The 26,956-nt window shown below is 58.8% G+C and overlaps 1 protein-coding gene across 1 annotated transcript; it reads left to right on the top strand.

The window, feature by feature from the left end:
• Positions 1–496: 496 nt before the first annotated feature.
• LOC148775829 (uncharacterized) lies at positions 497–26,662 on the top strand. The gene is made up of 35 exons (XM_088842820.1): positions 497–554; positions 2,293–2,388; positions 2,713–2,715; positions 3,310–3,350; positions 3,521–3,596; positions 4,953–5,145; positions 5,492–5,628; positions 6,066–6,179; positions 6,480–6,621; positions 7,748–7,871; positions 8,227–8,361; positions 8,865–8,999; positions 9,044–9,119; positions 10,397–10,549; positions 10,769–10,909; positions 11,093–11,152; positions 12,619–12,736; positions 13,425–13,564; positions 14,426–14,629; positions 15,068–15,217; positions 15,381–15,560; positions 16,184–16,300; positions 16,747–16,896; positions 17,057–17,272; positions 17,996–18,100; positions 18,598–18,739; positions 19,420–19,634; positions 19,864–20,082; positions 21,421–21,527; positions 21,635–21,788; positions 21,974–22,073; positions 22,423–22,589; positions 24,661–24,781; positions 25,177–25,376; positions 26,415–26,662. The coding sequence occupies exons 1-35, from the start codon at positions 497–499 to the stop codon at positions 26,660–26,662; spliced, it is 4,737 nt and encodes a 1,578-aa protein (XP_088698946.1).
• The last annotated feature ends 294 nt before the right edge of the window (positions 26,663–26,956 follow it).

Here is a 26,956-nt window from a genome sequence, read left to right on the forward strand (position 1 = left end):
TGCCGGACAAATGCTGAATGCTGAACACAGGCTCAGTGAATTAAAGATGAATCAGTTCTGATGCTGAGCACGTGTGTGCAGACACTGTTCTAAGGACACCCCAAGACTCCTTCAACACCACCCGCTCACAATCCTAGAGGCAGGTACTCTTGTCACCTCGGTTTTACAGATGAGGAAACTGAAATAGAAAAAGAATAAATCGTTTCCAGGATCCCACAGCTGGTAAATCTCACAAGGACACTGGAGCCTGGAAGCCTGACTTTTCCTGGCTGCAGCCTGGAAGGAGAAGGCAGGAGAGCTGGACAAGAAGCACAACCCACCTGTCCTCCCCTGATGCTCTCAGGGAGGCCACCATTCCCAGGGGACCTTGATGAGCATACTGGGTCTGGTCCAAGGCTGCTGAGGGTCGGGTTTCAGCCTGGGTCACGTGCTTCAGGGTGGACAGACTGAGGCTCCGGCACATCTCTGCTTCAGACTCTCTAGTCACCATTCCAGCATGCTGCAGTACAGGCTCTGGATGGCCCTGACCCCTCTGTTAGCCACCCTCACTGCAGGTGAGTCAAGGTCAGTGATGACTGGGTGCATGCTGTGTGCTGGGACAGAAGCCCGCTACGTGCATTCTCTATTAGACCACTCATCAGCTCTGTGCGTTTAGATCACTAAAGCCCACTTTTCAGATGGCTCCTGGTGTGTGCCATCAGTAAGTGTCAGGTCCAGGCAGGAGCCCAACCCATGGCCTCATCTCTGTTGGTCAGTGCCTGAGGGAAGAGTAGGAGGGGCACACACCACTGGCCTCTGGGCTGCTCTACCTGCACTCTCTTTGCCCTTGTCTGCAGGCCTTCACTCTCACCCTAACTTAGGTTCTCAGGAGTCACTGTCTATGGTCCTCTCATCCGTCTACTCTGCGGCTCCTCTCAGGCTCCAGAATCACATGCAGCCCTGAGGGGCCCCATATGTCCTAACGGGTATCAACTTTTCTCTGTGAATTGTCTGCTTCTCTGGGCCTCACGTGAAACAAGTACTTGCAGTTGGCTTTATCAAAGGAAAATTATTTAGTATTCTGTATTCAACTAGCAGTTATGCCTTTTAGGAACACAGAGCTGACAGGTAATAAATTACTAGAAGTAGTAGTGTGTGCTCCTGTCCAGTTGTGTCCAACCCTGTGTAACCCTATGGACTGTAGCCTGCCAGGCTCCTCTGCCCATGGGATTTCCCAGGCAAGAATACTGGAGTGGGTTTCCATGCCCTCCTCCCTCCAGGGAGGTTCCCAACCAAGACCTCGAACCTGAGTCTCCTGCATTGCAGGTGGACTCTTTACCGACTGAACCACCAGAGAAGCCCATAGTATCTTGTATATATTTATTTAAAATATAAATCTTATCAATAACATTCCATATAGCAATTATAGACATAAATTTATATATACCTGTTTATTCAATACATGTTATATATTTCATATATATATACGTGTGTGTGTGTGTGTGTGTATAAACACCTTTTTCATGTATTGCTCACAATTCTCTAAGGCAGGCATTGTGTCCCAGTGGAACTGAGCTGGGAAGAAGTTGCTCACTGGCAGTGGGTGGAAATGCTGGGGTCTGGGCCAGATCCCACTACAGCTGGAGCCTCAGGTCCTCCTGTAAAGATCTGCTGAGCAGCTTCAAAGGTGAAGCCCAGGCAGGCCTTCTTCTGCCTCAGCCCAGCAGAGACCCTGTGGGGGGCAGGGTGGAAGGAGCCCATGGAGGGGCAGTACCTGACACCTGATGACCGACAGGGGCACAGAAAGACACCTGCTGATTGCTGCAGCAGCCCTTCCACCATGGCTTTGGGGTGGGGGGTGGTTCTGGCCGGCCATGCCAACTCCCCCCAGTGTAAAATGAGAGGGCCGACCAGCTGAAATATCAGCTCAGCTATTCTGTGCTACTGACTGCTGGTGCTCTGAAAGCCTGGAAATTCTAGCATGTAAAGGGGACAACAAAGCCATGAACTTCCCCAAGTGTCAGGTTTCTGGGGTCTCAGGAGGCTTCTCAGCCAGCTTGCTGACCTAAACATAGCCTTTCTGCATGTTCCTCCTGTGTCTCTTGCCGGCTGTGCCCAGAAGAGCCACGATCTTCAGCACCAGCCCCTGCGCCCTGTTCTCAGTGCAGTCTGTTATGACAACTGGTCAGTCCTTACGGGCTTTTGCTGGAGGAGCCTCATCACAGGAGCCAGCCCTGCTCGGAGGGGCTGTCACACAGCCAGGCCCCACTCTCCTTTGCTCTTCACAGGGACAGCCACCCGCTCTTCCCGCAGCGGGGCCCCGTGCCACCTCCTGGGCCTCATCATCGCCTGCCCACCAGGATGGCCCTCTGCAGCTAGGAGCTGCCAACAGTGCCCTGCAGGCTTTTAGTAAGAAGCAAACACCCTGGGAAAGAGGAGGGAAGGGGCAGAAGGGGCAAGCTGCAGGGCCAGGGTCTGGGGGACAGGCAGGTCCTGTCCATGGTACCCCAAGTGTGAGGCCTCCCAGGGGTTGAGTGCTGCTTGTTGAGCACAGGAGCTTGGTGGTGGGACCCCCAAGCCTGCCCAGACCACAGTCTTCTGTTCACGATCGAATTCAAGGTGGAGGGTAGGTGCCTGGCAGGGCTCTACTTCTCTGTCCTGTGACCTGGCTTGTCCTCACCTGGGAGTGAGGCTAGCTGTCAGACCACCTTCTCTCTCCACATCTGCCCACAGAAGGTGGGCCAGGCTGCAGCTGAGCTGAGTGTCCCCAAGCCTCCTTGCCATTGCTGCTGCCATCAAAGCCAGCTGTCCCCTGGCCTGCAGGGTCTCTCCTCAGCTACTGAACCTCCTTTGGCATTTGCAGCTGCCTAGGGAACAGGACCACTCTGTGGCTGTGCCCCACCGGAACGCGTGGTGGGCTCCCAGGACTCCCAGAAAGCGAGGACTGCCAGGTGATGCCCAGGGAGGACAGCCACTTGTCTCATTCCAGGGCGGGGGTGGGAGGCATTCAGGAAGTCCCTAAAGAGGCAGATTTGCTCAGAATCTCCCTGAACCATGGCAAAGTAAGATGGCAACACTGTCCTTGAGGAGGCAGTCGACAGCGGCCCGCATTTCTGATCCCAGGCACTCGCCCAGCCAGTGTAACCTGAAAGCAGCTGTGCTTGCTTACAGCGCTGCTGCAGGGACCCAGGGAGGAGATGCACATGAGGTGTTGGGAGGTTCAGAGCCACAGTTCCGTGGGAACTTCGATTAAGGCAGGAGCTATGTGACTGGGGCCCAGACACCCATGGCAGCGACCAGGTAGCTGAGCTACTCGCTGTGTGTCACCAGGCAGCTCTGTGTGCGGCAAGAGCAAGGAGGGCAAGAAGCAAGTAGGCCTGTCCCCTGGTGACTCAGAGAGGGATTTGGGTCAGGGAGTCTGCAGAAACACTTAGCAAAGTAAGCACCTGAGCTGAGGTGCCAACTGTCAGCACTGTTCAGATACAGGTGTTAGTCATGACCTACCTGCTCTCACCGCATGTTTCCTTGTTGTCCTGCCCAGCAGGAGGCTGGCTGCATCTTCTGCCCTCTGGACTTCTTCTCTGATAGAGGCCTTGGCTGCCAGCCCTGCCCTACAGGTAGGTAAGAGCTGGCCGGAGACCCTAACCACATTTGGAAAAGACTGGCACAGGGCGGGTGAGAAGGGGGCTGGGTCTGCACACTCCCCGGGAGCCCAGGTGGTCTCAAGCCCATCCCCTCAGGGCTGTGTGGAGAATGCACTGAGACGAGGCAGAGGAAGTACGCACAGTGGTGAGGTTCTGTCCCTTCCCAGATGTGTAGTCCTGGCAGAGTCTCACAGTCCTTAGTGGACAGGGCCTGCTCCCAGGCCCCTGCACACCATCCCTAGGCCTGGGGGCTCCTCCAGGATGAAGCCCAAACCCTGTCAGGACCCACCCATGAGATGTCCCCTCACAGATGGAGATTTACCCTGTCCGCATGGTGCTGCTGAGCCATACCTAGCCAGGAGCTTCAAGACCAGGAGGGAGACACCTCATCCCAATACCAGTTTCCACTCAACAGGTCAGGTCTGAATTCTGTCCATTGTTTGCACAATGAGGAGGGTGACTTGCTAGTCCAGTGCTTCTCCAAAGGCTTGCGGAGGCTAACTGTTCAGTACTGAGTGTGGCCAGCAGTCCAGGTACTGGTGAGGGATGACCACAGGAAAACCACACTCAGGGTACAGCGGGCCCCTTGAGACCCCAGTTATGGGAGCCCCAGGATGCCGTGCTCAGCTGGGAATTCAGGACCTACTTAGCACTCACCAAGCAGCTTCCCTCGTGGCCCACTGGTGAAGAATCCGCCTGTAATGAAGGAGACCCAGGTTCAATACTTGGGTCAGGAAGATCTCCTAGAAAAGGGAATGGCAACCCACTCCAGTATTCTTGCCTGGAATCCCACGGACAGAGAGGAGCCTGAAGTGCTACAGTTCACGCGGTCACAAAGAGTCGGACATGACTGAGTGACCAACACTTTCACTTTCAGTAGCACTCACCAAGGCTTGCCATGTGTCCAGTGCCCTGCAGAGCTCTGTCCATCTGAATAATGTCATATTCGGTCCTCCCGGCCAGCCCGAGTGGAGGTGTGGTTCTGATACCCATTTTATAGAAAGGAAAATGGAGGCTTGGGGAGTTGGGAGTCTGCCCATCACAGCCGTCTGTGGGAGGCTAGCGCTCCCTACTGGCTGAGTGGAGCAAGGATGCCCAGCAGTTAGCACCAGCCACTCTCCTCTGCAAGGGCAGGCGGGAACCAGCTCCCATGCTGTGTCTCCAGGGAAGCCCTTCCTGGTAAACTGGGAGGGAGACCAGCTCCCAGCACCCCCAGGTCCGCGGGAGTATCAGGGCACCAGGGCCTGGGAGATGGTCACTGCTTCTCCTTCGAAGACAGCAGCCGGGCTCTTCAGAGAGAACTCATAATCTAAGCTGCTGTCTCCGCAGGCCTCAGCCAGTGTGTGCAGTGCCCGGCAGGACACTTCTGTCCCAGCGAAGCCACACAGCCCATCCCATGCCAACCGGGCACATTTGGCCCCTTCCCAGGCCAGGATGAAGCCACAGCCTGCACTCCGTGCCCCGCAGGCAGGGCCTGTACGCGGGCTGGGCTGACTCAGCCAGATGCAGAGTGCACACCAGGGTAAGGGGCTCCGATTTCTCTGCGGTGGAGGCTCAGAATCCTCCTCTTCCACCGTCGGAGAATCAGCGCTTCGGGTTCAGGGAGGGATTCTCCAGGAATTCACCCTCTTGGTGACTCAGGAGGGCCCCAGCAGGGCTTAGGGTCACACCAGTCCCCGGTTCCAAGACCTCCTGTGGGAGCCCTGGGGCCTGAGCATGCTCTGGAGCAGCCGGGGGAAAGGAAGCTCAGAGAGGCCAGGTCACCATGCCAAAGCCACACAGCAGGCTGGTGGACACAGTGTGAGTCTCCCCAGGATGGGAGGGCTCTGCCTGCTGGGTACCAGGCTCTGACACTTTGGTCGCCATAGGTACGTGTGCCCTGTGGGCTCCTCAAGTCCCCATGCTCCCACCCATGCCTGCCCAGCTGGGACCTTCAGCAACCGCAGCGACCTCTCTGACCTGTCCCAGTGTGAGATCTGCCCCTCGGGACTGGCCTGCCCTAGGGGTGAGTGAGGGCAGAGGGGCAGCCTTGCTATCTGCCAGACCTGCCCCTGGGTGAAGAGGCACGGAGCCCAGGGAAACAGACCCCGGCCCACAGCCCCTACTTTCCCCACAAAGAACATGGTCCACCTCCCAGGTGGGACCATGAAGAATGTTTTTAGCTCCCAGCCCACTCTCTCAATGCGGGGAGAGGAAGGCAGCCTCTGGGCCACTGCTGACCCTTGCCAGAGGGCTGTGGCTAGAGGGGCTGAGGCTTCTGCAGGCCTAGTTCACAACTGTGTTTGCAGGAACTGGGGGTCCAGGCCGGCCTCCCACTCTGTGCCCAGCCGGCCATTATTGCCCTTGGGGCACCAAACAGCCAACACAGTTTCAGTGTCCCCCGGGTACCTGGAGTAACCGGGCTGGACTGACGGCGAGCGAGGAGTGTGCGCCCTGTCCCAGGGGCTGGTTCTGTGTCGGGGGAGCCCAGGTGCCCTCGGGAACATGCAGAGCTGGACACTACTGCCCGGAAGGTGAGCGGGGCAGTGTCTGCCCTGGCAGGGCCAGGGGCCAGCGGTGAGGGCTGGGGCGAGACCATGGGCAGCCTTCAGCCCTCCCAGGTCAGGGTTAGGTCTCAGGAAGACCTTCCTGAGAGGAAGGCTGGGACTGGTCAGCCAGCAAGCACCCTGACTGAGGGTTCCTGGGCCATCTCAGCCCAGATGACATGGTCCTGTGGGAGGGGCTCCTCTGCTCCCTGCCCCTCCCCAGGGCCTCCCTTGAGAACCGCAACCCCCTCCGCTGGAAGGAGGTGAGGAGCTGCTGTGATGACAATGTGGCTCTGACCCTTCTCAGCCCCTGCACTTCTCCCTGACACAGGTAACAAGTGGGGCACACAGCTCCCCTGCCCAGAGGGCACCTACAGCTCCCAGTCAGGCAACAGCCAGGTGGAGGACTGCCTGCCCTGCCCACCAGGGGCCTTCTGTCCCAGAGGGACCCCCAAGCCTGTGCTCTGTCCAAGGTATGGGAGGATGGAGGTGGGAGGCTGCTCCTGAAGCTAAGTGATGACATGTTACACACTGGAGCCCAGTGCTGCTCCAGGCACCAGGGGCTCTTAGAGAGACCCTCAGGACCCGGCAGCCTTTCTGAGATAAGACACAGAAACAGAATGGGCAGGGCCAGGGTGCAGGGCCTAGGGTGATGGGCTGATGTAGGAGCCACACGTCCATGGGCCCAGAGGTGGAAGGAGGGAGGGCGCTTGGGGCTGGAGTCAGTAAGGAGGTGCCTGTTGCACCTTTGGTGGGCACTGCAATCATTGCACTGTGAAGCCACCTCAGAATGACCCAGCCCAAAAGCCAAGGGCCTGGAAGCTAACTCCAGCCGGGGTCTCAGCAGAGATTTGGCCCAGGCTCTGGGGTTCTCTGCTAATAGACTCTTTTACCAAGTTGTGCCTTTTATTCCTGTAGCCAAAAAGCAAAACTTAGAATTTTTCTTATTTAAAAAAAAAAAAAACAATCTATGGTCCTGTAAAAAAATGAAAACAATATTATCCAAAAATAAATTTCAGAACAACTATAATTTCAAGGTAAAAAACAAAATCATAAATTTACAAAACAAAAATATAAATAAACATTTATAACATCTGAGAGAATTTGGAAAATCTAAGCACAGCATGAAAAGGAGAAATAATTGAGGAAAAGACTGCAAGATTTTGAACACAATGTTTCAAACTTCTGTCCTTCAAAGTTGCTCTAAAGGAAGGTAAAAGGTAAACACCAAAGCAGGGAGATATTTTCAACATGAACCATAGGCTAACCATCCATCTACTTAATACCTTACTATGTAAAAAGCCATTACAAATCATATAAAATATGACAGAGAGGCAGAACCAGAAGAAAAACAGAAGCAAATTGTGAAAACAGGCACCTTTAAAAAGAAGCACAACCAGGTTGTAAAACGTTTTGCACCTTACGACCATGTAGGCTGTTTGGGGTCACACCCGTCTCATCGGTGGCCTGGCCCAGGGCCTGAGCCTACCCTTGAGCCCTGCAGTTGGAATGGGGGCAGTGGTGACCCTGCCTGGGTGTCACGGCTCCTCCCCCAGGAAGGCTCTGGGCCCCACACCCTCCGCTCCGCTTCCACTCTAGGGGAACCACCCGCCTGAGTCCTGGTGCGAGGCTGGCTGCGGCCTGTGTGCTGTGCCCAGCTGGCCACCACTGCCCTGAGCTGGGCACCGCCATTCCTCAGCCATGCAGCGTGGGCAGCTTCTCGGTAAGTGTTCGCTCCAAGGCCCTGGAGTGGGGGAGTCCTAGAGTCAGGGACACAGGGTACAGCCTGTGTCCGCCAGCAGAGCAGAGCCTCCATCCTGGCCCCTCCTCCAGACTCTGGAAACCTACAAACCAAGGAGATACTCAGAGACCACCTCAGTTCTACTGGCATCCACCCTGCTGTTGGGCCCCTTATGCCCCACCCTCCTCAGAAAGGGAGGCACACTGAGCCTAGGGCCAAGGCCAGACGTGTCCCCAACCTGATTCGACACATTTCCCGAGCATCTGCTCTGCCCAGGCCCAACCCTAATGTCAAGGTGTGGAAAGAGACCAGTCTTCTTGCCCATCCCTCTTTCCAGGGTCCAGGTCATCTCTGGTGCCAGGAGTGCCCAGGAGGAAAACTCTGCAACCAGACAAAGCTGGTCAGCCCTGCAGCATGTCCACCCGGGCACTATTGCCCAGCCCGTGGCTTGCTGTCCATCCCCTGTCCCCAGGTGAGATGTTTCCTCTGACCTCCGGCCTCTCTGCTTCTGTGTGGAAAAGCTCTGCAGCCATCAGTGTTCCTCCACCAAGGCAGGGCCACACCAGGCCTTCTGCTCCCACTCCCGCTCTGACGGGGCTGGGACACCCACTTTCCTGCAGCTGGTTTCTGATGATGGCTCTAGACCAGAAAGTCACAAGGGACAATGAGAGCCAGGCCTGTGGGGTGGGAGAGGAGCAGGGACAGGAGGGAGGCCCAGGTGGAACCCCAGCCTCGAAGCCCCTCTTTCATGCCCCTCCCCTAATCCCTGGCTCCCCTCCCCAAGAAGCACACCCCTTCTAGGTGACATGGTGGCTTCTGTTTGCTTGTCCTTCCTGCTATCAAAATCTGCACTGCATTCCAGTTACAGATTGTGTGCTTTGCAATCAAACACTTGATCTACTGAGAAGTAAATCCTACCCTTTCTTATGAGCCTGTTGATAAGGCCTCTCCTGCTCCCCTGCCCGTCTGTCCCAGACCCTGCTGTGCTCCCTTCCTGGCAGAGTAACCAACCTGTTCAGGCCTGGAGCCCCATTCTGGCTTCAGGACCTTGACTTTGGCAGCCTTCTTCCTGCCCAGGGCACCTTCCGAGAGGCCCCTGGGGCTGCCCATGTGAAGGACTGCCATCCATGCCGCCCTGGGACTTTCTGTGGCAGAGCCGGCTTGGTCGAGCCCCAGGGGCTGTGCTGTCCAGGACATCACTGTGGGCCTGGTTCCAACACCTCTTCCCCGGTGAGTGCAGGCCCCACAGGGCCTCCCAGAGGCAAGCCTCCTAACCACTCAGGACTGGGCCAGGGTCAGGGGACACACAGAGGGCAAACCCTAGTGCCTGCCCCCGAGGGCTCACTGCCTAGTGGGCTGACAGGGTGCCCCCAGCAGGTGGGATGAAACCACCGCAGAGCAGAGCTGGTGGGTGCAGAACCATTACACATGACCAGTCAAAGTGTGAAAAAACAAAGACCGAGCCAAAGTATCTGATGACAATCTCCAGCTTCCACCCAAAACGGAACCAAACACAAACACAACCAGAAAAAAGCACAGTTGGACCGGCAATAAGGATAAGAAGCAAAGTTCTTTTGTACCACAGGCGTCTGCGTGAGTCCATGCTCAGTCGCCTAGTCATGTCCGACTCTTTGTGACCCCACGGACTGTAGCCCACCAGGATCCTCTGTCCATGGGATTCTCCATGAGTTGTCATTCCCTCCTCCAGGGGATCTTCCCAACCCAGGGACCAAACTCGGGTCTCCTGCATCTCCTGCATTAGCAGGTGGGAACTTTACCACTAGGGCCACCTGGGAAGTCCCACTGTCTGCATCTACTAATCCCCAAAAGCAAGACCATTACCAGAGACTCTAGGAAGGTGCTGCCAGAGAACAGCGTGCAATACCGATCAAAAGCCCCCAGGCAGCTCCATCTTCCGACCCAATAATTCAAATGTGGGGAAAAGCCTGAAAGGGGGAAAAGTGATTTATGGAAAGACAGTCAAACCACAGATTTTAATAGCAAAACCAAAACAATTACAAAACACTATCAAGGCTCAGTAATAAGAAAATACCTAGTCAGGGATATGACATATCAACCCAGTGGGATTTTAGGTAACTCTTAATAATGACAAGTAAGTATACTATGTTGATACATAAATGTTTGAGAAATGATTGATAGAAGCAGATATACCTTATACATTTGAAGCTGTGTATCAATACTTTTAGCAAACAGGGAGCTGGGATGGTTTGGGGTATTTAATACTAAAGTTTGCCTTATTTTTCTGCAAAGTTAACCTCCCAGAGATGTTCCCAGGGGAGGTGTGAGTGAGGGTCAGCACATGTGCATGAACAGGAGTGGCCAGGTAGAGCCAGGAAGGCTTCCTCAGAGAGGGGTCAGGTGGGACCAGGAGGGAATCTGGCAGAGACAACCCTCTCATCCTTTGACTTTAAGCCTTGACAGGCCCCTCTTCCTCCAGGAGGGACTCCCCTTTGGTGACCTCTGCCCCCCCGGCCATTTTTGCCCAGCTGGCACCGAGAACCCCAGACAGAGGCCCTGCCCTGTGGGTACCTGGAACGCAGAGAGAGGGGCACCGGATGTGAGCTGGTGCCTGCCCTGCCCACCTGGGCTCTTCTGTGCTGAGGTGGGCCAGGCTGCTCCCAGGGGCCCATGTGCATCAGGTGAGGGAGCCTCTGACCACTGGCGGGAAGGCACCAAGCAGAGGGGGAACAGCCAGCCACCCTGGTCCTGGCAGATGGAATCCAGGGAAATACGCCTGTGTGGCTGGGTTTGCGCAAACAGGAGCCACACTGAAACACAGGACCCTCAGGGATACAAATGCAAGGAGCTGGGCTGCAGCCCCCAAAGCAGACCAGCCTGAGCACTTTCTCTGCCTCCAGGATTTTACTGCCCAGGAGGGGCACAGACCCCAAGACCTCTTGGTGGGCCTTGGGGAAACCTCGGCATGGAGGACCACGTCTGCCCTGAAAGCTCTCTGGCGACCGTGCCCTGGGTGGACAGGCAGCACAGCAATGGCTCAGGTACTTGGTGCAGAGAGCAGAGCAGGGTTGCTGTGAAAACCACTATAGCATGGGGTGGACAGAGCCACAGGGCAACCAGAGCACTCTGTTTTCTAGGCCAAGAGAGCCACCAAGAGAGGACCTGTCTGCCTGGTCATTACTGCCCCCAGGACACTCAACGTCTACCCCTGGCCTGCCATCCAGGCATGTCCAGTTCAGGCCAGGGCCAGAGCCAGCCTCGAGACTGCTGGGAATATCCTGCAGGTGAGGAGATAGATGGGGGAGGATGGGCGCTCCTGGGGACATAGTCAAGTCTGTGTCCTGGGGCCTGAGCTGAGGGGCAGCAGTTCTCTAGGAGCCTATTCTCCCCATTGGCCCAGGACCTGGGGGGGCCCTGTAAAAGGTGGGGAAGGAAAGGGCCTTCGGCCTTGGGCAGAGCCCAGTGCACAGCTCCTTCCTGTGGGAAATCATTTTAATTTTGATGGGGATGCATAATGTTGAGGTGAAAATTCAGCAAAGCAGAGCAGAGGAAGGCAGTGAGGAAGAACTCAGCCTGACTGAGGCTAAGACGGGACCACAACACAGGACGTGTGCTCGGTGACCCATCATCAGCCAGAAGGGAGAGGGGCTCTGGCCTCCTGCAGGGTGCACCAAGCAGCAGCTCCATCCAGCTGCGTCCTTGGAGGTGGGGGCACTGCACCTGCCCCCAGCTGAGCTCGCTCCCATATCAGCCTCAGCAGAGCAAAGTGGGGACACACAAGGTCAGGAGTCACAGGACCTCTGGCTGGAGGAACCTCAGGGGACAGGACCTCGGTGCCACCGGTGCAGGTTCTCCGTGGTAAGGGCTGATCCGGAGCCCACGTGTGTAAGAGAAACACCAGCCTGAGAGTCCCTGCCAGGAGGCACCGCCTCACAGGCACGTCCTCCAGGGTGAGGTCAGGGCCCGAGGCCCGTAAAACCAGCCCCTGACTTCGGCCACTCTTGTTCCAAGATGGCCCACCCTCTCCTTGTCTCCTCAGCACCCCTGGTGCTGTGGAGGTGGCATTCACGCAACTGTGAGGCCACAGTGCTTAGAGACGTGTCCCTTGGGCCTCTTCCGGCACCCTCAGCCTGTGTCAGAGTGCAGCATGCAGGTGTGCAGGGCCCACACGTGCGTGCAGATGTGTGCACATTCAGGCTTCCACAAAACCCCAGCCTTGAGGGCAGTCACTAAAGGGGAGTCACACACCATTTCCTTTTCTCTTCCCAAAATAGTACAAAGGCCCTTAAGTCCTCAGAGTTTGGCTCATCCCCTAAAGGCTTGAGCAGACCAAAAGGGGACATAAGGCTGCAAATGGAACAAAAGACCTGGCCAAGATGAAAACAGATTTCCAGAATGCCCAGAGGCCTGCATTTTGCCACCCAGAGCCCCCACCCTCTTCTGTTCTGTGCCCATATTTCTCCTGATGGGGCAGATGCTGGCATCCCGACATTTTCTCCCCACCTTCTAGCTCCTAAGCAGGTTGCCACCCAGACAGCCCATAATTTAGGAGACACATCTCAGGACCCCTTCCGACCCTGTACAACCCGACATCCCCACAGAAATCAGGACTGGACAGGACCTTGGAGTCAAGGGGCTGTGACAGGAAATGGCCCGCTGCAGAGTGTATATCCGTTGGGAGTGGGTTGAGCGACCAGCTCTGGGCTGGGGAGGCTGCTCTATGATCTCAACCACCCCTGGCTTTGGGCAGGAGCTGAAGCTGTCGGAGGTGCCTGTGCCACAGCAGGGGGTCCCTGCCCTCCAGGCTACTTCTGTCCAGTGGGAACAGGGGTGCCCCTCCCCTGCCCTAAGGGCACCTTCTCAGATCGGTGAGTGCCCCCAACCATGAGGGTGAGTCCAGAACTGTCTTCTCCCTGGACCTCCTTCCTGCACTGACATCTCACCAATGACATGCCTCTGCCTCGGAGGGTCACGCATGGGCCGTAGGGAACTGGACTCCCATCTGGTCTGTGGGGCAGACACCCTGTGCCTAGCAGTAGAAAGAGGGGAGAGAGCTACCCACGATGTCCACGGCTGGGAGCTTGAGAACACGCCGTGCCAAGAAAGAAAAGCATCAAGAACATGGCTTGTTCACCTGTGTCTCATCTGAGAGCAGAGGCCTGTGTCCCCACCTTCAGGGACCTCCCAGTCCCAGGAAAGGATGTCCCTGAGCAAGGGGATAGCAGTGGACCAGGGTTGGAGGGCTTCTGGCCATTCTGGATAGCTCCAGACCCAGGGGTCCGGACTCAGGCAGCCTGAGTCCCATTTGGGGATTAAGATAGAAAAGGATCCCTCCACCCAGGCAGCTAACTTGAGAGAGAGAAGCCAGCCTTTCCTTCAGCATCTGCAGAATGCTGCCCTGGGTACCCTGAACGCAGGAGGAATCCCAGGGGAATGACAAGAAGGGAAAAGTAGAGGCAGCTCCACCCCCTGAGAGCCCATCCCCCATCCGCTCCTTGCTGCCCAGGACCCTCCCCGCCTGGCTCCAGCCTGGCTCCCAGATCTCTGTCTCTCCAGGATGCTTCTTTCTGCGGCCTCCGAGTGCTTGTCCTGCCCGTCTGGCCATTTCTGCGGTGCGTCTGGCCTCGCTGCCCCTTCGGGACCCTGCTCCCCCGGCTACTTCTGTCTGTCAGGAGTCGCCTCCCCAAATCCAACAGGTAAGTGCCTATCAGGACAGGGGTGGTCCCCACACTAGCCACAGGCAGGAGGGTAGTCTAATGATGGGATGTGACTGGATGCAGGCAGTTTGAGGACAGAGGCTGTGTGTGAGCCGGGTGGGCCTGACCACTATTCCTGGGCCCCCTGGTCTCCTGTCCCCATCCACTGTCCAGCAAAGTTTCACAGCGTGCTCACTGCCCTCTTGCACTGCAGTCATGGGATTCTGGTCACTCTGCAGCCCCAAGCCCACCCCAGACCCACCCCACCTCCTGAATCAAAGCCCCAGTGGTCTAAAGCTGGGAATGTCGCAGAATTGCAGGGATGACGGCAGAAAGGGCCGAAGGCTTCCGGAAACCAGGCAGTGGGTTTGAGAAATGCCCTGTGGGCCACCCAGAGGTGAGCTGGCTCACCAGTGGTGTGTCTTTCGTCTCCATCCCATGGGAGAGCGCCTCGTAGCAGGTCGGGTACAAGACCCCCTGCCCACAGCGGGATGCGGGCATATTAAGAAAATAATCACAGAGCTTCGAAGGGCGCTCCAGGGAGCATGAGCGGACAAGGCTTTGTGTTTGGAAGAGTGGGTTACCGTCTCAGGCCAACACCCCGTGACACTGCAGCGTCAACCCTACTCGCCTACCACAGAGGAGTTTTGAGGAGCTCTAATAACTTAGCCCGTGTGTAAAGGACTTGCTTGTTGATCTGTCAGGGCTGTGCAGATGCTAGCCATGGGCATCATCTCTTTATAAAACCACTGAGCCTCTGACCCAAACCCACATCCACATTTCATCCCAGCGGCACCACACCAGTCGCCCAGCTCTGCTGTGATTGAACCTGCTGACCTCAGCCAACCTCCTTCTCCCCAGGCCACTCAGAGCAGGGGGGTCCCTGTCCCCAAGGCCATTTCTGCCCACAAGGGACCAGCATCCCCCAGCCCTGCCCTGCTGGCTCCTACAACAACCTGACAGGCCAAGCCTCCTGCTTCCCCTGCCCTGCCGGCTACTACTGCCCTGAGACCCTCACGACCTACAGTGGGCACCCCTGCCCAGCTGGCTTCTACTGCCCCCGGGGTGAGTGCCTGGGCCCCGCTCAGCTGGGGGGAGGGGGCGGAGATTGGTTCTCACTGCCCTGGAAGCTGCAGCAACTTCAGAGCCCAGAAGTCCTCTGTGTCCAAGACTTAGCCCTCTATGTCCATAATATATCCATATTGACTGAAAAATAAAGATATTAGGTAACAATGTGTTATAAACTTGTGGGGCCCATGCCCTTCAGCACAGCTGACCACCTGGAGGAGGAGTCCTGCGTATTCTGTGGCTTTGTGGACCCCAGGGCCAGGGCCACACAGCCAAGGAGTCTGGTGGAAGTGGTGGGTAAGGAGGGGCTCCTGTGGCTGAGGCCGGGGCTCTGTGGGGATGGGCCCTGCAGGAGGGTGGCACTGCCTCCTCCCCCAGCCCAGGGCAGGGCTGGACTCCCAGGCTGGATCCAACCTTCTGAACTTTGCTTTTCAGGTACCAAGTATGCCACCCAGTTCCCCTGCCCTCGGGGCTACTATAACCCAGACCCACTGACCCAGAGCCTGGACAGCTGCCTACCCTGCCCTCCTGGCCACTACTGTGGGCAGGAGAATCTGACGCAGGTCTCCGGGCCCTGCGAGGCAGGTGTGTTTCCCACAGCACATGGAGACGTCCCCACTGACCCCTGTGGTTCCCACTTCAGTCCCTGGACCTGGGGTGACCCGGTCACCCCCTGGCACAGCTTCAGGGATAGGGGTGCCTTTGACCTCCGGGTCACTGCCTGCCCCCCTGCTGGCTCCCACTTCAGGCTGGTTCTGTGTGTCGGCAGCATGGACGGCCCGCCCCTTCGACCTGGACAACTACACTAGCACCAACTGCCTGTGCCCAGCCACGGCCACAGGGGGGAGGTGCCCAGCTGGCTCCTTCTGCCCTGAGGGCAGCCCTGAGGCCACGCCCTGCCCCCCAGGGTCTTTCTGTGCCACCTCTGGTAAGGACTGAGCCCTCTCCAGCCATCGTGCAGTGACCCAGGCTGGGCGGTGTGGTGAGAGAGCTGGCGGATACTTGACCAGTCTCATTAATCATGCCTCGCACACGCCACCACCGGTTTCCTCAGACAACTGCAGGTTTGGTCTGCACCTGCCTCACGGGGCGCTGTGCTTGGTTCACTTACGGGCGGGGCTATGTTGCCATCCAGGTGATCCATTGACCTCAGGTGGGTCACGTGGAGGAGTGTGAGGAGGAGGCACAGTGTCTGAGCAACTATAGAGGCTGGACACCCCGCTCACTGAGGACCCAGACATGAACTGGACTCTGCCTGTCTGGTTCTCAGTCCCCCTTGAACTGGAGAGTGCAGTGAGGGCCGGACCCCAGCCAGAGTCCCCTGCTGGTGGTGGCCTCAGGCCTCAGGCAACACGGGAGTGGTACCTAAGTCTCAGGGCCAGGAGAAGGGGAGAATGGGACTGGCTGCTCAGCACAGGCTGGGCCTCTGGACTGTGGTGTGCTAAGACCTTCAGCCCAGCAGCACCTACTCCACTGAGGCCAGACACTGTTCAAGGCCCCCAGTGCCTGGCAGGACCAACCACTTCTCACAGTGCGTCTGCTCTCCACCAGGCCTCTCCACACCCAGTGGACCCTGCCAGGCTGGCTACTTCTGTGCAGGAGGAGCAGTGTCCCCAGCCCCAGAGGATGGGCTGACGGGGGCCCCCTGCCCCCCAGGAACCTTCTGCCGTGAGTGTCTCAGCCCTACTTGCCCTCCTGCCCTAGGCCTGCTGATGCTGCAGTCTTGGGTTTGCATTAGGACCCTGGGGCAGGCAGGAAAAGCCAGAGGGAAAATGGGTGCCCAGGCTGTCTGGCCTGAGGCCAAGAAGTGTTGTGGGGGCATGGTTAAAATATGCCTGGGTGCTGGTGTGGTTTGGGTTGTTCGGTGTGGATGGTTGAGGATCGACGGCTGCTGCCTTGCTGCACCAGACGCCTCATTTGCTCTCGGTGTGTCAGCCCTGCTCCTGAACCCCAGCCACATGTAAAGATCTGGGGTTCTCCCCACATATCATGCTGAGGGGATGGGGGATGGGGCCTCAGGGAGGTTGGGCAGAGGTGTTTCTAAAGGGGAGCCTCATCTCTGAGGCTCCGTCCACACCTGCTGTGTGTGGACCGGCACTCCCCTGTACCCTCAGTTGAGGCATCACCCAGGCCCACGCCATGTCCTGCCGGCACCTTCTCCAGCCTCCCAGAGCAGATCACATCCTCTGCATGCCAGGCCTGCCCACAAGGCTTCTATTGCAAGGAGGCCGGTCTCCAGGCCCCCAGTGGGCAGTGCCCAGCAGGTGAGAGAAGTGGTGAAGACCTGGGGTACCAGCAGAGGGGAGGAGGCCAGGAGCGAGAGTCAAGGAGGGCAGCTCTCTGGGCACTGGGCCCTTGTGCTGGAGATCCTGCCAGGACTAAACATCTCAGGGGGAGTCCTGAGAGCTCATCGCTCCTGGCCAGGTTATTACTGCGACTCCAGTGCCGGGCCTGTTCAGGATTTCAGCCTGCACCCTTGTCCTGAAGGCTATTACTGCCCCCCGGGCACATTCGTAGCCACACAGCATAGCTGCCCAGTGGGCACTTACGGCCCTCGGAAGGGTTTAAGAAGCATCACTGAATGCCAGCTGTGCCCTCCTGGGAAGTTCTGTGCCCTGGCGGGACTCACGGCTCCATCAGGTATGTCCTAGGGGCAGAGGAGGCCGTGGGCAGTGGAGGCCATGGGCAGTGGCGGGAGAAGTGGTGGGTTACAGCCAGGCTGAGGAGGAGATGCTTTTGGAGAAGCTCCATGGACCTGGATCACTGGCCAACATAGGGTCAGAGCAGCATGGGCTGGTTGGGCCAAAGGGAGATCTTTATTCCCACTGCCTGCTCAAGACCCCTCAGGTCAGAAAGACAGACCCCCCCCCCCTACGGCCTACCTCAGGAAATCTCGGGGCCGGGCCCAGGCATCTAGTTTAGAGACTTCTCCAGGCGATCCTGGGGTTCTCCCATCCCGGCCCGCGGCCTCAAAGGGGGGGTCCCCCAGCCCCATTCTCAGCCCCGCCCACCGGGCACTAGGCTGGATTCTTCCAGAGGGCCTCCAGTGTCTGCCCCACCCCTCAGCCCTGCCCCTGTTAGCTGGTTTGGGGGAATGGAAGAAGGAGGGTGTCACTTTCTTAGGGAGTTTGGGTTTTCTCCTATACAAAACAACTAGAAATGATTCACAAGGAAAATCCAAACTGGCTGCTAACCATTCCTGTAGGGGACAGGCCCCACATCTGCTCTGATGCAGGAACTCAACACTGGACAGGGGAGGGCCAGGGACTCCCACTGTCTGCAGCCACCATGGGGTTGGCTGGGTGTGGGGAAAGCCTCATGCATCAAGGGGCAGGCACAGCCAATAAGATGTCCTCTCTCTAGGAGACTGTGCTGCAGGGCACTGGTGCACGGGAGGAGCCACAAGCAAGGACCCCACCCTTGGGGCACGGGGCCTCCTCTGTCCGGCTGGGCACTACTGCCTCCAGGGTACCTACCACCCCCGGGCCACACCAGCCACGGCAGGGCAAGGCCACTCCCTCCTAGTCCTCTGCTGGTGGGAGGAGGGTCTCCACATGCTCAACCCTGCTTCCAGCCCAGGCCACAGGGGCCCCAAATGAAGGGCAGAGCTGAGCCACAAGGGCTGAGCACAGAGCTGTCTCCCCCAGAAGCCCCTCTCTACTCAACAGCCCTCACCTTCCCCTCCCCAAGACCCCTCCTCCAGCCTGAGCTCAGAAACCTCACAGTGTAGCTGACCTTCCTGCCTCACCCCTGTGTCTCAGTTACTCCCCACCAAGGATGCTCCTTCAAGCCTGCTACTGCTCACCACTTTGGTCCCCGCTTGTAGGATGACAGGTGAAGCTGGCCCAAAGGCTCCAGAGCAAAGCTGGTCCCTGCCCTCTGGAAGCTGAGAAGGGGTGGCAAATCTTCCTGGTCTGACTGCCCACAGGCCTCTCCCCTCTCCTCTCTCTCTCTGACTCCTGCAGGCACTCCTGTCCCGGCCCGATGCCCACCTGGTACTTGGTCTGAGGAAGGGAACAGAACCCCAGGAGGGTGTCAGGATTGCTCCGGAGAGCGACTCTGCCCTCGCGGCCACCCACCAGTCTGGCCATCCCACTGCCACCCAGGGTGGGCAAACAGTTTATATCCTCTGACAAGGAGTGGGTTGTTGGCTCTAGTCCAGGGTTTCTTGTCCGAGAACAGAGGAGGAAATTCCTACTGGTAGGGAGGAGCCACTCCCACTGCCCCATGGGGCCTGCGGCCACTTGTACACAAACAAAGGGTGCCGTGTGCTGGGACCCGACTGCTCTGCACACAAGGTCACTGGAACGACATCGGGGTGGACTTGTGGCAGCAAGTTTCATCTCTGCCATCATCCACTGCCACCCCCCAGCAGAACCAGGCTGCCCATCCTGGGGATCAGGCTGCGGGGAGGGGCCAGTGAGGTTGGAGTTTCCAGGAGTGAGCGGAGTGGGAAGGAACCCAGGCCCACACTTGAGGTCCACCTGCTGCCCATGGGTGTAAGCTCTTCAGCAACTCTCCTCTGCTAAGGTCCTTTTTTTAAAATTGGAATTTAGTTGCTTTACAGTGTTGTGTAGTTTCTGCTGTACAATGAAGAGAATCAGCATTATTTATACTGAATCAGCTAAGTATATGTATATACATATCTCCCCTCTCTCTTGGACCTCCTCCCCTCCAACACCCAGGTCACCCTGGAGCACTGAGCTGAGCTCCTTGTACTATTCAGCCGAGTTCCACTAGCTCTCTGTTTTACACACGGCCCTTTTGCTCCCCCCTCATTTTCCCAGCATGTCCTGCACTGGAGGAACTGTCCCCGTCACCCCCATGGAGGGGCTTTCTGGGAGGTCATGCTCCCAAGGGCACCTCTGCCCTGTAGGACTGACTGAAGCGGCTCCGTGTCCTCCTGGCTTTTATGCCTCTGGCACCCACCCCACAAAGTGTCACATCTGTCCCAGCGGCCACTATTGTGCTCCCGGGCTGAGGCCACAGCTGTGTCCGAGAGGTCAGTGTCCTGCCAGCAGCCCAGCAGACTGAGCAAAGGGTTGAGAGCGAAAGGGAGGAGTAGGGGGTGGCCACGACAGGGCTGTCATCACCCCCCAGCTCCCCCAGATGAAGGGAGGGCTGTCTATTCTGATTACAAGGCAGCAGGAGCTCACTCCCCACCCGGCCTCCCCCGGGCGTCCTCCCTGCCCACCTCCTCGGGCCTTGGTCCCAGTCCTGCCCCTTCACAGGTTTCTACTGCCCTGAAGGAACAGAGCTCAGCTGGCAGCCCTGCCCCGCGGGCACCTACGGCCCTGTGCCAGGGCTGAGCAGCCTGCAGGCGTGTCGAGCCTGCGACGGTGGCAGGTTTTGCCCCAGGGCCAACGCCACGGAGGCCGGCGGGCAGTGCTGGGAGGGCTTCTTCTGCTCCAGAGGGTCCACCCGGCCCAACCCAGAGGCCGGCACTGAAGGTAACTGGCCCCTCCCTGCCAGACACTGAGCCCCGCTCCATTTCCAGGGCCTCAATTGGGAGGCCAGAGACAGATGCAGGGCCCTCTATTTACTCACCAGTCACCCAGACAGGCTCATGTGTCTGTTCTCTCCAGGGACCTGGTTGCTGACCTTGTTCCCATGCTCTGGCTCAGGGTTGGCAGAGCCTATGGTAACAGTGAACTGAGCCCTGGGCATTTGTCCCCTCCACCCACTGTCCATTTTTTGGGACTCCCAGAGACCCCCATATCCCTCACTAGCCAGGCCAGGGGAAAGCACCAGGGCAGGCCTGAAGAAGCTTGCTTTAGGGGTAGCATGGGAATCATCTGGTGCTTACTGTGGGGTGGGGGAGGGACAGGCCATCAAACCAGAGTGTCTGGGGTGGGGGCCAGGCCAGACAAGGTCAATATTATAATCTTACTAAGTGGTTCTCATGAGCAGCCATGAGGTCATTTGGTGTTTTGAGTCTCTAGGGAGTCAAATGTCCTGTAGAAAGTGACAGAATCTATGGACACATATCCAGGGAAAACACAGAAAGCTTCACCGCATCTCACGGAGCTCCCAGTGCTCTGTGTCCAGGGTCCAAAGGACAGAGGCCTGGGATCCAGTCCAACCCTGACCTCAAGAGAAGGGTCTGCTTCACCTCAGATCACACAGTCAGTAGCCCAGCTGGGCGCCCACTGACCCACTGGTCCAGCTTCCAGCCACTCTGCACTACCCCAGGATCCCAGGGCCACACCACCCTGGAAAGGCCCAGGTGCCAGCTCCAACACCCAGTCTGCTCAGTGGTAGCCACCTGGGCCAGCTACCGCCCACCCCCACCCCCAGCCACCCTGGTGGCAGGCGTCTCAGAGCCTGGCCCATAGGAGGCCAGCGGAGGAGGGAAGACATGGCTGAGCAGCTCCAGAAACAGGAGAACATCACCGCACTTGCCAGTGCAGGGAGGCCTACAAAGGCTTCTGCAGCGAGAGTGAAGCAGGTGGTGCTCCAGGGGCCGCTCCTCAGTCCCAGACTGACCATCCCCTACCCTTGAGCCTTCCAAGAAGGCCCGCCTTCCTCAGGGGCCCCTTTCCAACCTCACCAGCCGTGACAAGTATCCTTGGGCCTCTTCCCCTTGGTACCAGCAGTACGGGCGGTGGTGGACGGGCAGGTGCCAAAGTGTGGCCACAGGAGGGCCCTCCCCAGTGTGCCTCCGGAGGGCCCACCCCAGAACCTCCCCCAACCCCCCTGGGCCCAGAGCCTGCACCAGGGGTGCGGGCACAGCTGCTCCAGTACCCCATCCTTCTCAGTGACCCGGCTAACTTGTCTCTTGGTTCCAGAGAGGGCCGGGCCTTGTCCTCCAGGACACTACTGCCCTAGGGGCTCGGCCACGCCCCAGCCCTGCCCACCTGGCACCTTTAGCCCACACAGCAAGCTCAGCTCAGAGGTAGGAGACCCTGGCCCAGGGAAAAGTCCGGGTGTGAGGAGGGCCTGTTTGGTCTAACCTCTGAGATCCAAGGTTGTTGCACAGCCTCACAGGCACATCTCTTGTAGGCTGCCTGCTCTCCTTGCCCACCTGGGTACTACTGCGGCTCTCCCGGCCTCACCAGGCCTTCTGGGCCCTGCAGCACAGGCTTCTTCTGCCTCACTGGGGCCCTCGTCCCCAATGGCTCCCTGGGAGACCAGACCAGTGGCCCTTGCCCAGCAGGTACCCCCAGGGCTGGCCTGAGGAGGAGCCAGGGAAGGCGGGGAAGGAGCAGGCTCCAAGGTAGCCCACAGTCAGGGCCGAGGGTCCCCCAGATCCTCCAGGAACTGGGTTTAGGATGGAGCTGCTCTGAGCACTGGGGAATGGGCCTGCCTTTGCCCTGACTCTCGGGTCTGCTTCCCTTCCAGGACACTTCTGCCCCCTGGGCACTGCAGCCCCCAGGCCCTGCCCAGCAGGCACCCACAATGGTCAGGTTGCCCAGGACCATTGTGAGCCCTGTCCTGAGGGGTAAGTGCACCAGGCATCCCCCTCCACAGTTCTGGGGCAGCTGGCAGGCCCCTTTCGACATCACAGAACTTCCACTTTTTTTTCTCCCCATCTTTATCTCCTGGTATCACCAGGTCATTCCTCATTTCAAACCTGGGCCTCTCTGGCTGTAATTTAAGTCACTTAAGTGCCACACAAAGTGCCCCCGCATGCCCCGTGCGCTGCTGAGAGCTGTGTCCCCATGCAGGGACACCCTTTGCAGCCACGGAAGGAAGGCAACCCCAGGCACCATCTCCTCCCTACACCGAGTCACGGGCCGCACAGGTCTCTGACCCCTGCCTGGTCTCTGACCCCTGCCTTGTCCCTGTAGCTTTTTCTGCCCAGCCAACACCTCCTCTGTGCTGGGGAACCAGTGTCCTGCTGGCCACTACTGTCCTGCCTCCACTGCCTTCGCTTCCCAGTTCCCCTGCCCCCGGGGCACCTACAGGCCACAGAGAGGGGGCACCCAGTGGTCAGACTGCAGCCCCTGTGAGCCAGGTACGGGGACAGGGAGGCACCCATTCCAGCCGTGTTAGGCCACTTCCTCCCTGGCCAGCAGGGGAGGGACTCAGGTCTGTCCCATGTGGGGGTGCTCTGGCCATGGCCCACAGTGTACATTAGAGCCACCCACCTCTGCTGGGTGGGTGTGGGGGGCCCCATCACTCTGCTCCCCAGCCTCCAGGTGTCCTCTCTTTCCCTCTGCCTTACAGGCTCCTACTGTCCCCTGCCCGGCCTGGCAGCCGCATCTGGATCTTGCAGTGCAGGGTTCTACTGCACTCAGGGAGCCTATGTCCCAAATCCCAGTGATGGGACCACAGGAGACCTCTGTCCTCTGGGCCACTTCTGCCCCCAGGGAAGCCCTAGGCCCACTCCGTGCCCCCCGGGTGAGTCACTGGTAGATGAGCACCAGCAGTGAGGGGTCTGCTCTGGGCTGAGGAGGGGAGCGGAGTGAAGACCAGCCTTGGGGAGGCCTCAGGGAGGGCATGGAAGACGCCCCAGGTGGCACTTAAAGAGCATCATCCGGGCCTCTGGATCCGCATAGCCAGGGCTTGTGTGTGGAGAGACTTAGAGCCCAGGTCCAGGGCTCTGAGGGAGGCCTGAGCCAGGAGGGGTATGAGAGAGGTGCGGTGGGATTGCATGGTGCCAGCAGGGGAGGTGGATGATGAGACACGGAGGTGCCACACAGCGGGCACTGGTCTGGGAGACCGAGTGGGCAGAGCAGGGCACAGCCCTGTAATCTGAGACGGGCCAGCACTAGTGTCCCTTCCGGAGGCCCCCCAGTGGTGGCCATAGCATTGGACCTGCAGGCTCTCTCCTGCCTGTCCGTGGGGCCACGTCGTGGAAGGACTGCCAGCCATGCCCGGCCGGTTGGCTCTGCTCCCACGCTGGCCTGAGCTCCCCAGACACTCCATGTGAAGGAGGTTGGTTCTGTCCCGAGTCCTCCATCTCTGGGCACAGTCCAGGTAAGCTTGGGAAAGGGGTGCCGTGGGGTACCCAGGGCCAGCCTGGAAGGGAGACAAGGCCTGTGGGCTCTCCCTCCAGGTAAGGGGAGCCATTGTTCACAGCTTGGGAAGAGGGTGTCGTGGGGTCCCCCATAGGCCGGCCTTGAGGGGAGACAAGGCTGGTGGGCTCTCCCCCTGCACTCGGGCTCCCATAGCCCGGCAGTAGGGAGATGGCTCTTGTGACCTGGAGCTCTGTGACCTGTGGACACCTGGGGACACCGTGCACTGGACAGGCTCCCCGTGCACCCAAGCTCAGGAAGCGGGTAGGACCCAGCCTGCATACTGCTTGGTGGTAACCTCCATTCTTAGGCAGCCTCCCCACCAGTGTGGGGAGGACAGCCCATGTGCAAGGCACGGCCCGAGAGCAACAGCGTGGGAGGGGGCTCCTGACCAAGGACGAGGCTCCTCTGATGCTGCAGTTCTCAGGAGGAACCCCCCAAACTGTCCCTGTCTGGAAGCTCTGGCATAAAGACAGTTTCACCTCCAGAATGTGGACACAGAGCACAGGCTTCCAGTCCCACCCCGCTTCTCCTCCCCACAGTTTGGCTCCCAAATGAGCTTCACTGCAACTGGCATCTCATGCCCTCACCAGTCGAGGGTCCTCAAGAAACCTACTCTGTGAGCCCGGGTGGGCTTCCTACTGCTCGCCAGAGTTCCATGTTCTGAGAGCACAGGGGTCTCCCAGGGGCTTAGTCCACATGGCAGTTCCCAAGCTACGGTCAGGGACACCTCATAGGACTAGGACCGGGGAGCCCCTCTCCTGAGAAGTGAGTGCAGCCCGAGACTGCCCTGCGTGCCGGCTACAGCCCAGCCTGAGCACTTATCCTGCACCTGCTCGGCCAGGCCACTGCAGGCCTGACTCCCGCCCCACACGGCCCCTCCACACAGGGGGCCACCCCCTTCAGGCTCTTGGGGGACTGAGCTGTGAGCGTCCCGGGCCCCACAGGTCACATGCCCGCCTCCACCTCACTGACTGGAGAAAGTCAGCAAAGGCTGCTCTGGGCTTTGGCTGGAAGGAAATGGGGGCTCTCCCAAGAGGAAGTAACTGTCTCCCCTGGCTTTTCCAGGCATTCTCTGCCCTGCTGGGTACTCGTGCCCCCCAGGCAGCCTGGAGCCCCAGCTCTGCCCCCCAGGGCAATATCAGGATGAGCCTGGACAGAGTCTCTGCAAGACCTGCCCTGCTGGAAAGTGAGGCACTGGGCTGGGCTGGGCTGGGCTCCTCCTCTATCCAGCTGACTCCTGACTTCTCCTGCCCCCACCCCCTGCCAGGAGCCAGAGGAGCCCCCACATGTTGCAGGGACCAGTGGCCACGGGCACTCCGGGCCCCCATCACCCTGTGAAACCCAACATAATAGACACTAACGCCAGTGCAGGGGCATGGAGGGCTGCAGGCTTCAAACAAGACTCTAAGAGAGGAGGACATTTTTGCCTCAGTGCCCATCTCCTCTGAACTCACAGAGTTCAGAGAACTGCTTCTGCCCAAACCCTCCACGTCCCGGGAGCTCTGGGCGAGCCCCCTTCCTAGAAAGTCTGGGGCTATAGAAGTCCTTGTTCCTTTGTTCCTGACCACCTCATGTCTACAGGTTCTGTCCCTATGGGATCCAAGCTCCAGGAGCCATGTCCTTTTGGCCAGTGGACTGTCCAGCTGGCTACTACTGCCCTTTGGGCACCCAGAGCCCCACCCAGCACCCTTGTCCCAGGGGCACCTTCAGAGAGAGGCCCGGCGCACACAGCACTCAGGACTGCAGGCTCTGCCCTGCTGGACAGTTCTGCTCGGACTCAGGTGATGAGCGCCATCTCCCGGGGACTTTGAGGGTCCTAAATGGTTCCATTTCCCCCAGAGACACAGCCTGCCTAAGGTCAGACACCCTCTCATATCACTATGACCTGCAGCCCCCACAAGGGACTCTGCTGGAGGCCTAGGCACGGGGATGGGAGGTGAAGGCAAAAGTGATTGGCCCCAACCCCTGGAAGTTCACAGTCGGGAGGGGGACACACTGAAACAGAGGAGCACCCCAGCTCAGGCACACCTGGACTCCTGCAGTGCCCTTGGGAGGGACCATGGGGTAAGCACGGACTTTGAAGGTCACTAGCCTTGCTCATGGAGAAGGAAATGGCAACCCACTCCAGTGTTCTTGCCTGGAGAATCCCAGGGACGGGGGAGCCTGGTGGGCTGCCGTCTATGGGGTCACACAGAGTCGGACACGACTGAAGTGACTTAGCAGCAGCAGCAGCCATGCTCAGGGAGCAGCTAGGGGCAGGGCTTCAGGAGGACACCCCGGGATTGAGCCCCGGGATGAGAGGGTGAGCACTGCTGTACCCATGTTGGAGAGAGGAAGTGTGAGGAGTACTTGTCAGTGGTAGCATCTAGTCCATTTATACATAAACTGCCCAGAAAACACAGGTGGGCAGGAGGTGGAGTGGTGTGTGAGGCTGGGAGCAGAAGGGCAGAGTGTGTTCCCCCAGATGGTCCCCAGGCCCCCGACGAGCTCCATGAGAGTATTTGGGGACAAGGCCAGGGTGCGAAGTGTGGGCCTACCAGCCGCGGGCTCTGCCCGCTGAAGCCTGGCCTGAGTCCTGGGCCCCAGCCAGCACTCTCACCTTGGCTCTGCATGATCAGGCGGGAACTTTGGGCTCATTTATGCTCACAGCAGGGTTCCTCACTCACAGACTGAAGTTCAGAGAGGCCTCTGGCACAGCTTCAGGGGCAGCAGCCACGGAGCAAGTCTGGCTCCAGGCCTGGCGCCTCAACCACCAGCCTGCCCCTCCTCTTCCCCTTCTCACTTGAAGCCAGGCCCCGCTCTCCACCCTCTCTCCACAGGGGCTGGGAAACGCTTCCCGGATGGGCCATGCTCGGCAGGTTACTACTGTCCCCCTGGCCAGACCTCAGCCACCCCTTCATCTTTCCGGTGCCCGCCCGGCTTCTTCTGTCCAGAAGGTTCTCCCCAGCCGAGGGCCTGTGAGAATGGAACGTTCCAGCCCCGGGAGGCCCAGGGGTCCTGTGAGCCCTGCCCCGCTGGGTTCTACTGCCAGGCCTCGGGCACAGGTGAGCTCCCCAGGGTGAGCTAGAGTTCCCCACAGGGCACTGGCCCCAAGGCAACGTGCCGGAGATGGGATCACTGAGCTCTCAGTGGGCCCCTCAGGAACCTGGATCCACCAGCCTCGTTACAGAGGGGAGGGCCTTGCCATGGGCGGGGTGGGGGCAATGAGGGGCATGGGCCCCGGTGCCCTCCCCTGCATGTGCACCTCAGGAATTCTTAGGAGAGGAGCTTGGTTGTCATGGTCATAGAGTTATGACTTACGTGCAGCCCTGGACAACCAAAAGCAGGGTGAAGGAAGGGGCCCCTGAAACAGGCAGGTTTG

The sequence above is a fragment of the Moschus berezovskii genome, chromosome 13 (genome assembly GCF_049115385.1).
Source record: "Moschus berezovskii isolate FMDL1 chromosome 13, NW_MosBer_1.0, whole genome shotgun sequence".
Lineage (NCBI taxonomy): Eukaryota > Metazoa > Chordata > Mammalia > Artiodactyla > Moschidae > Moschus > Moschus berezovskii.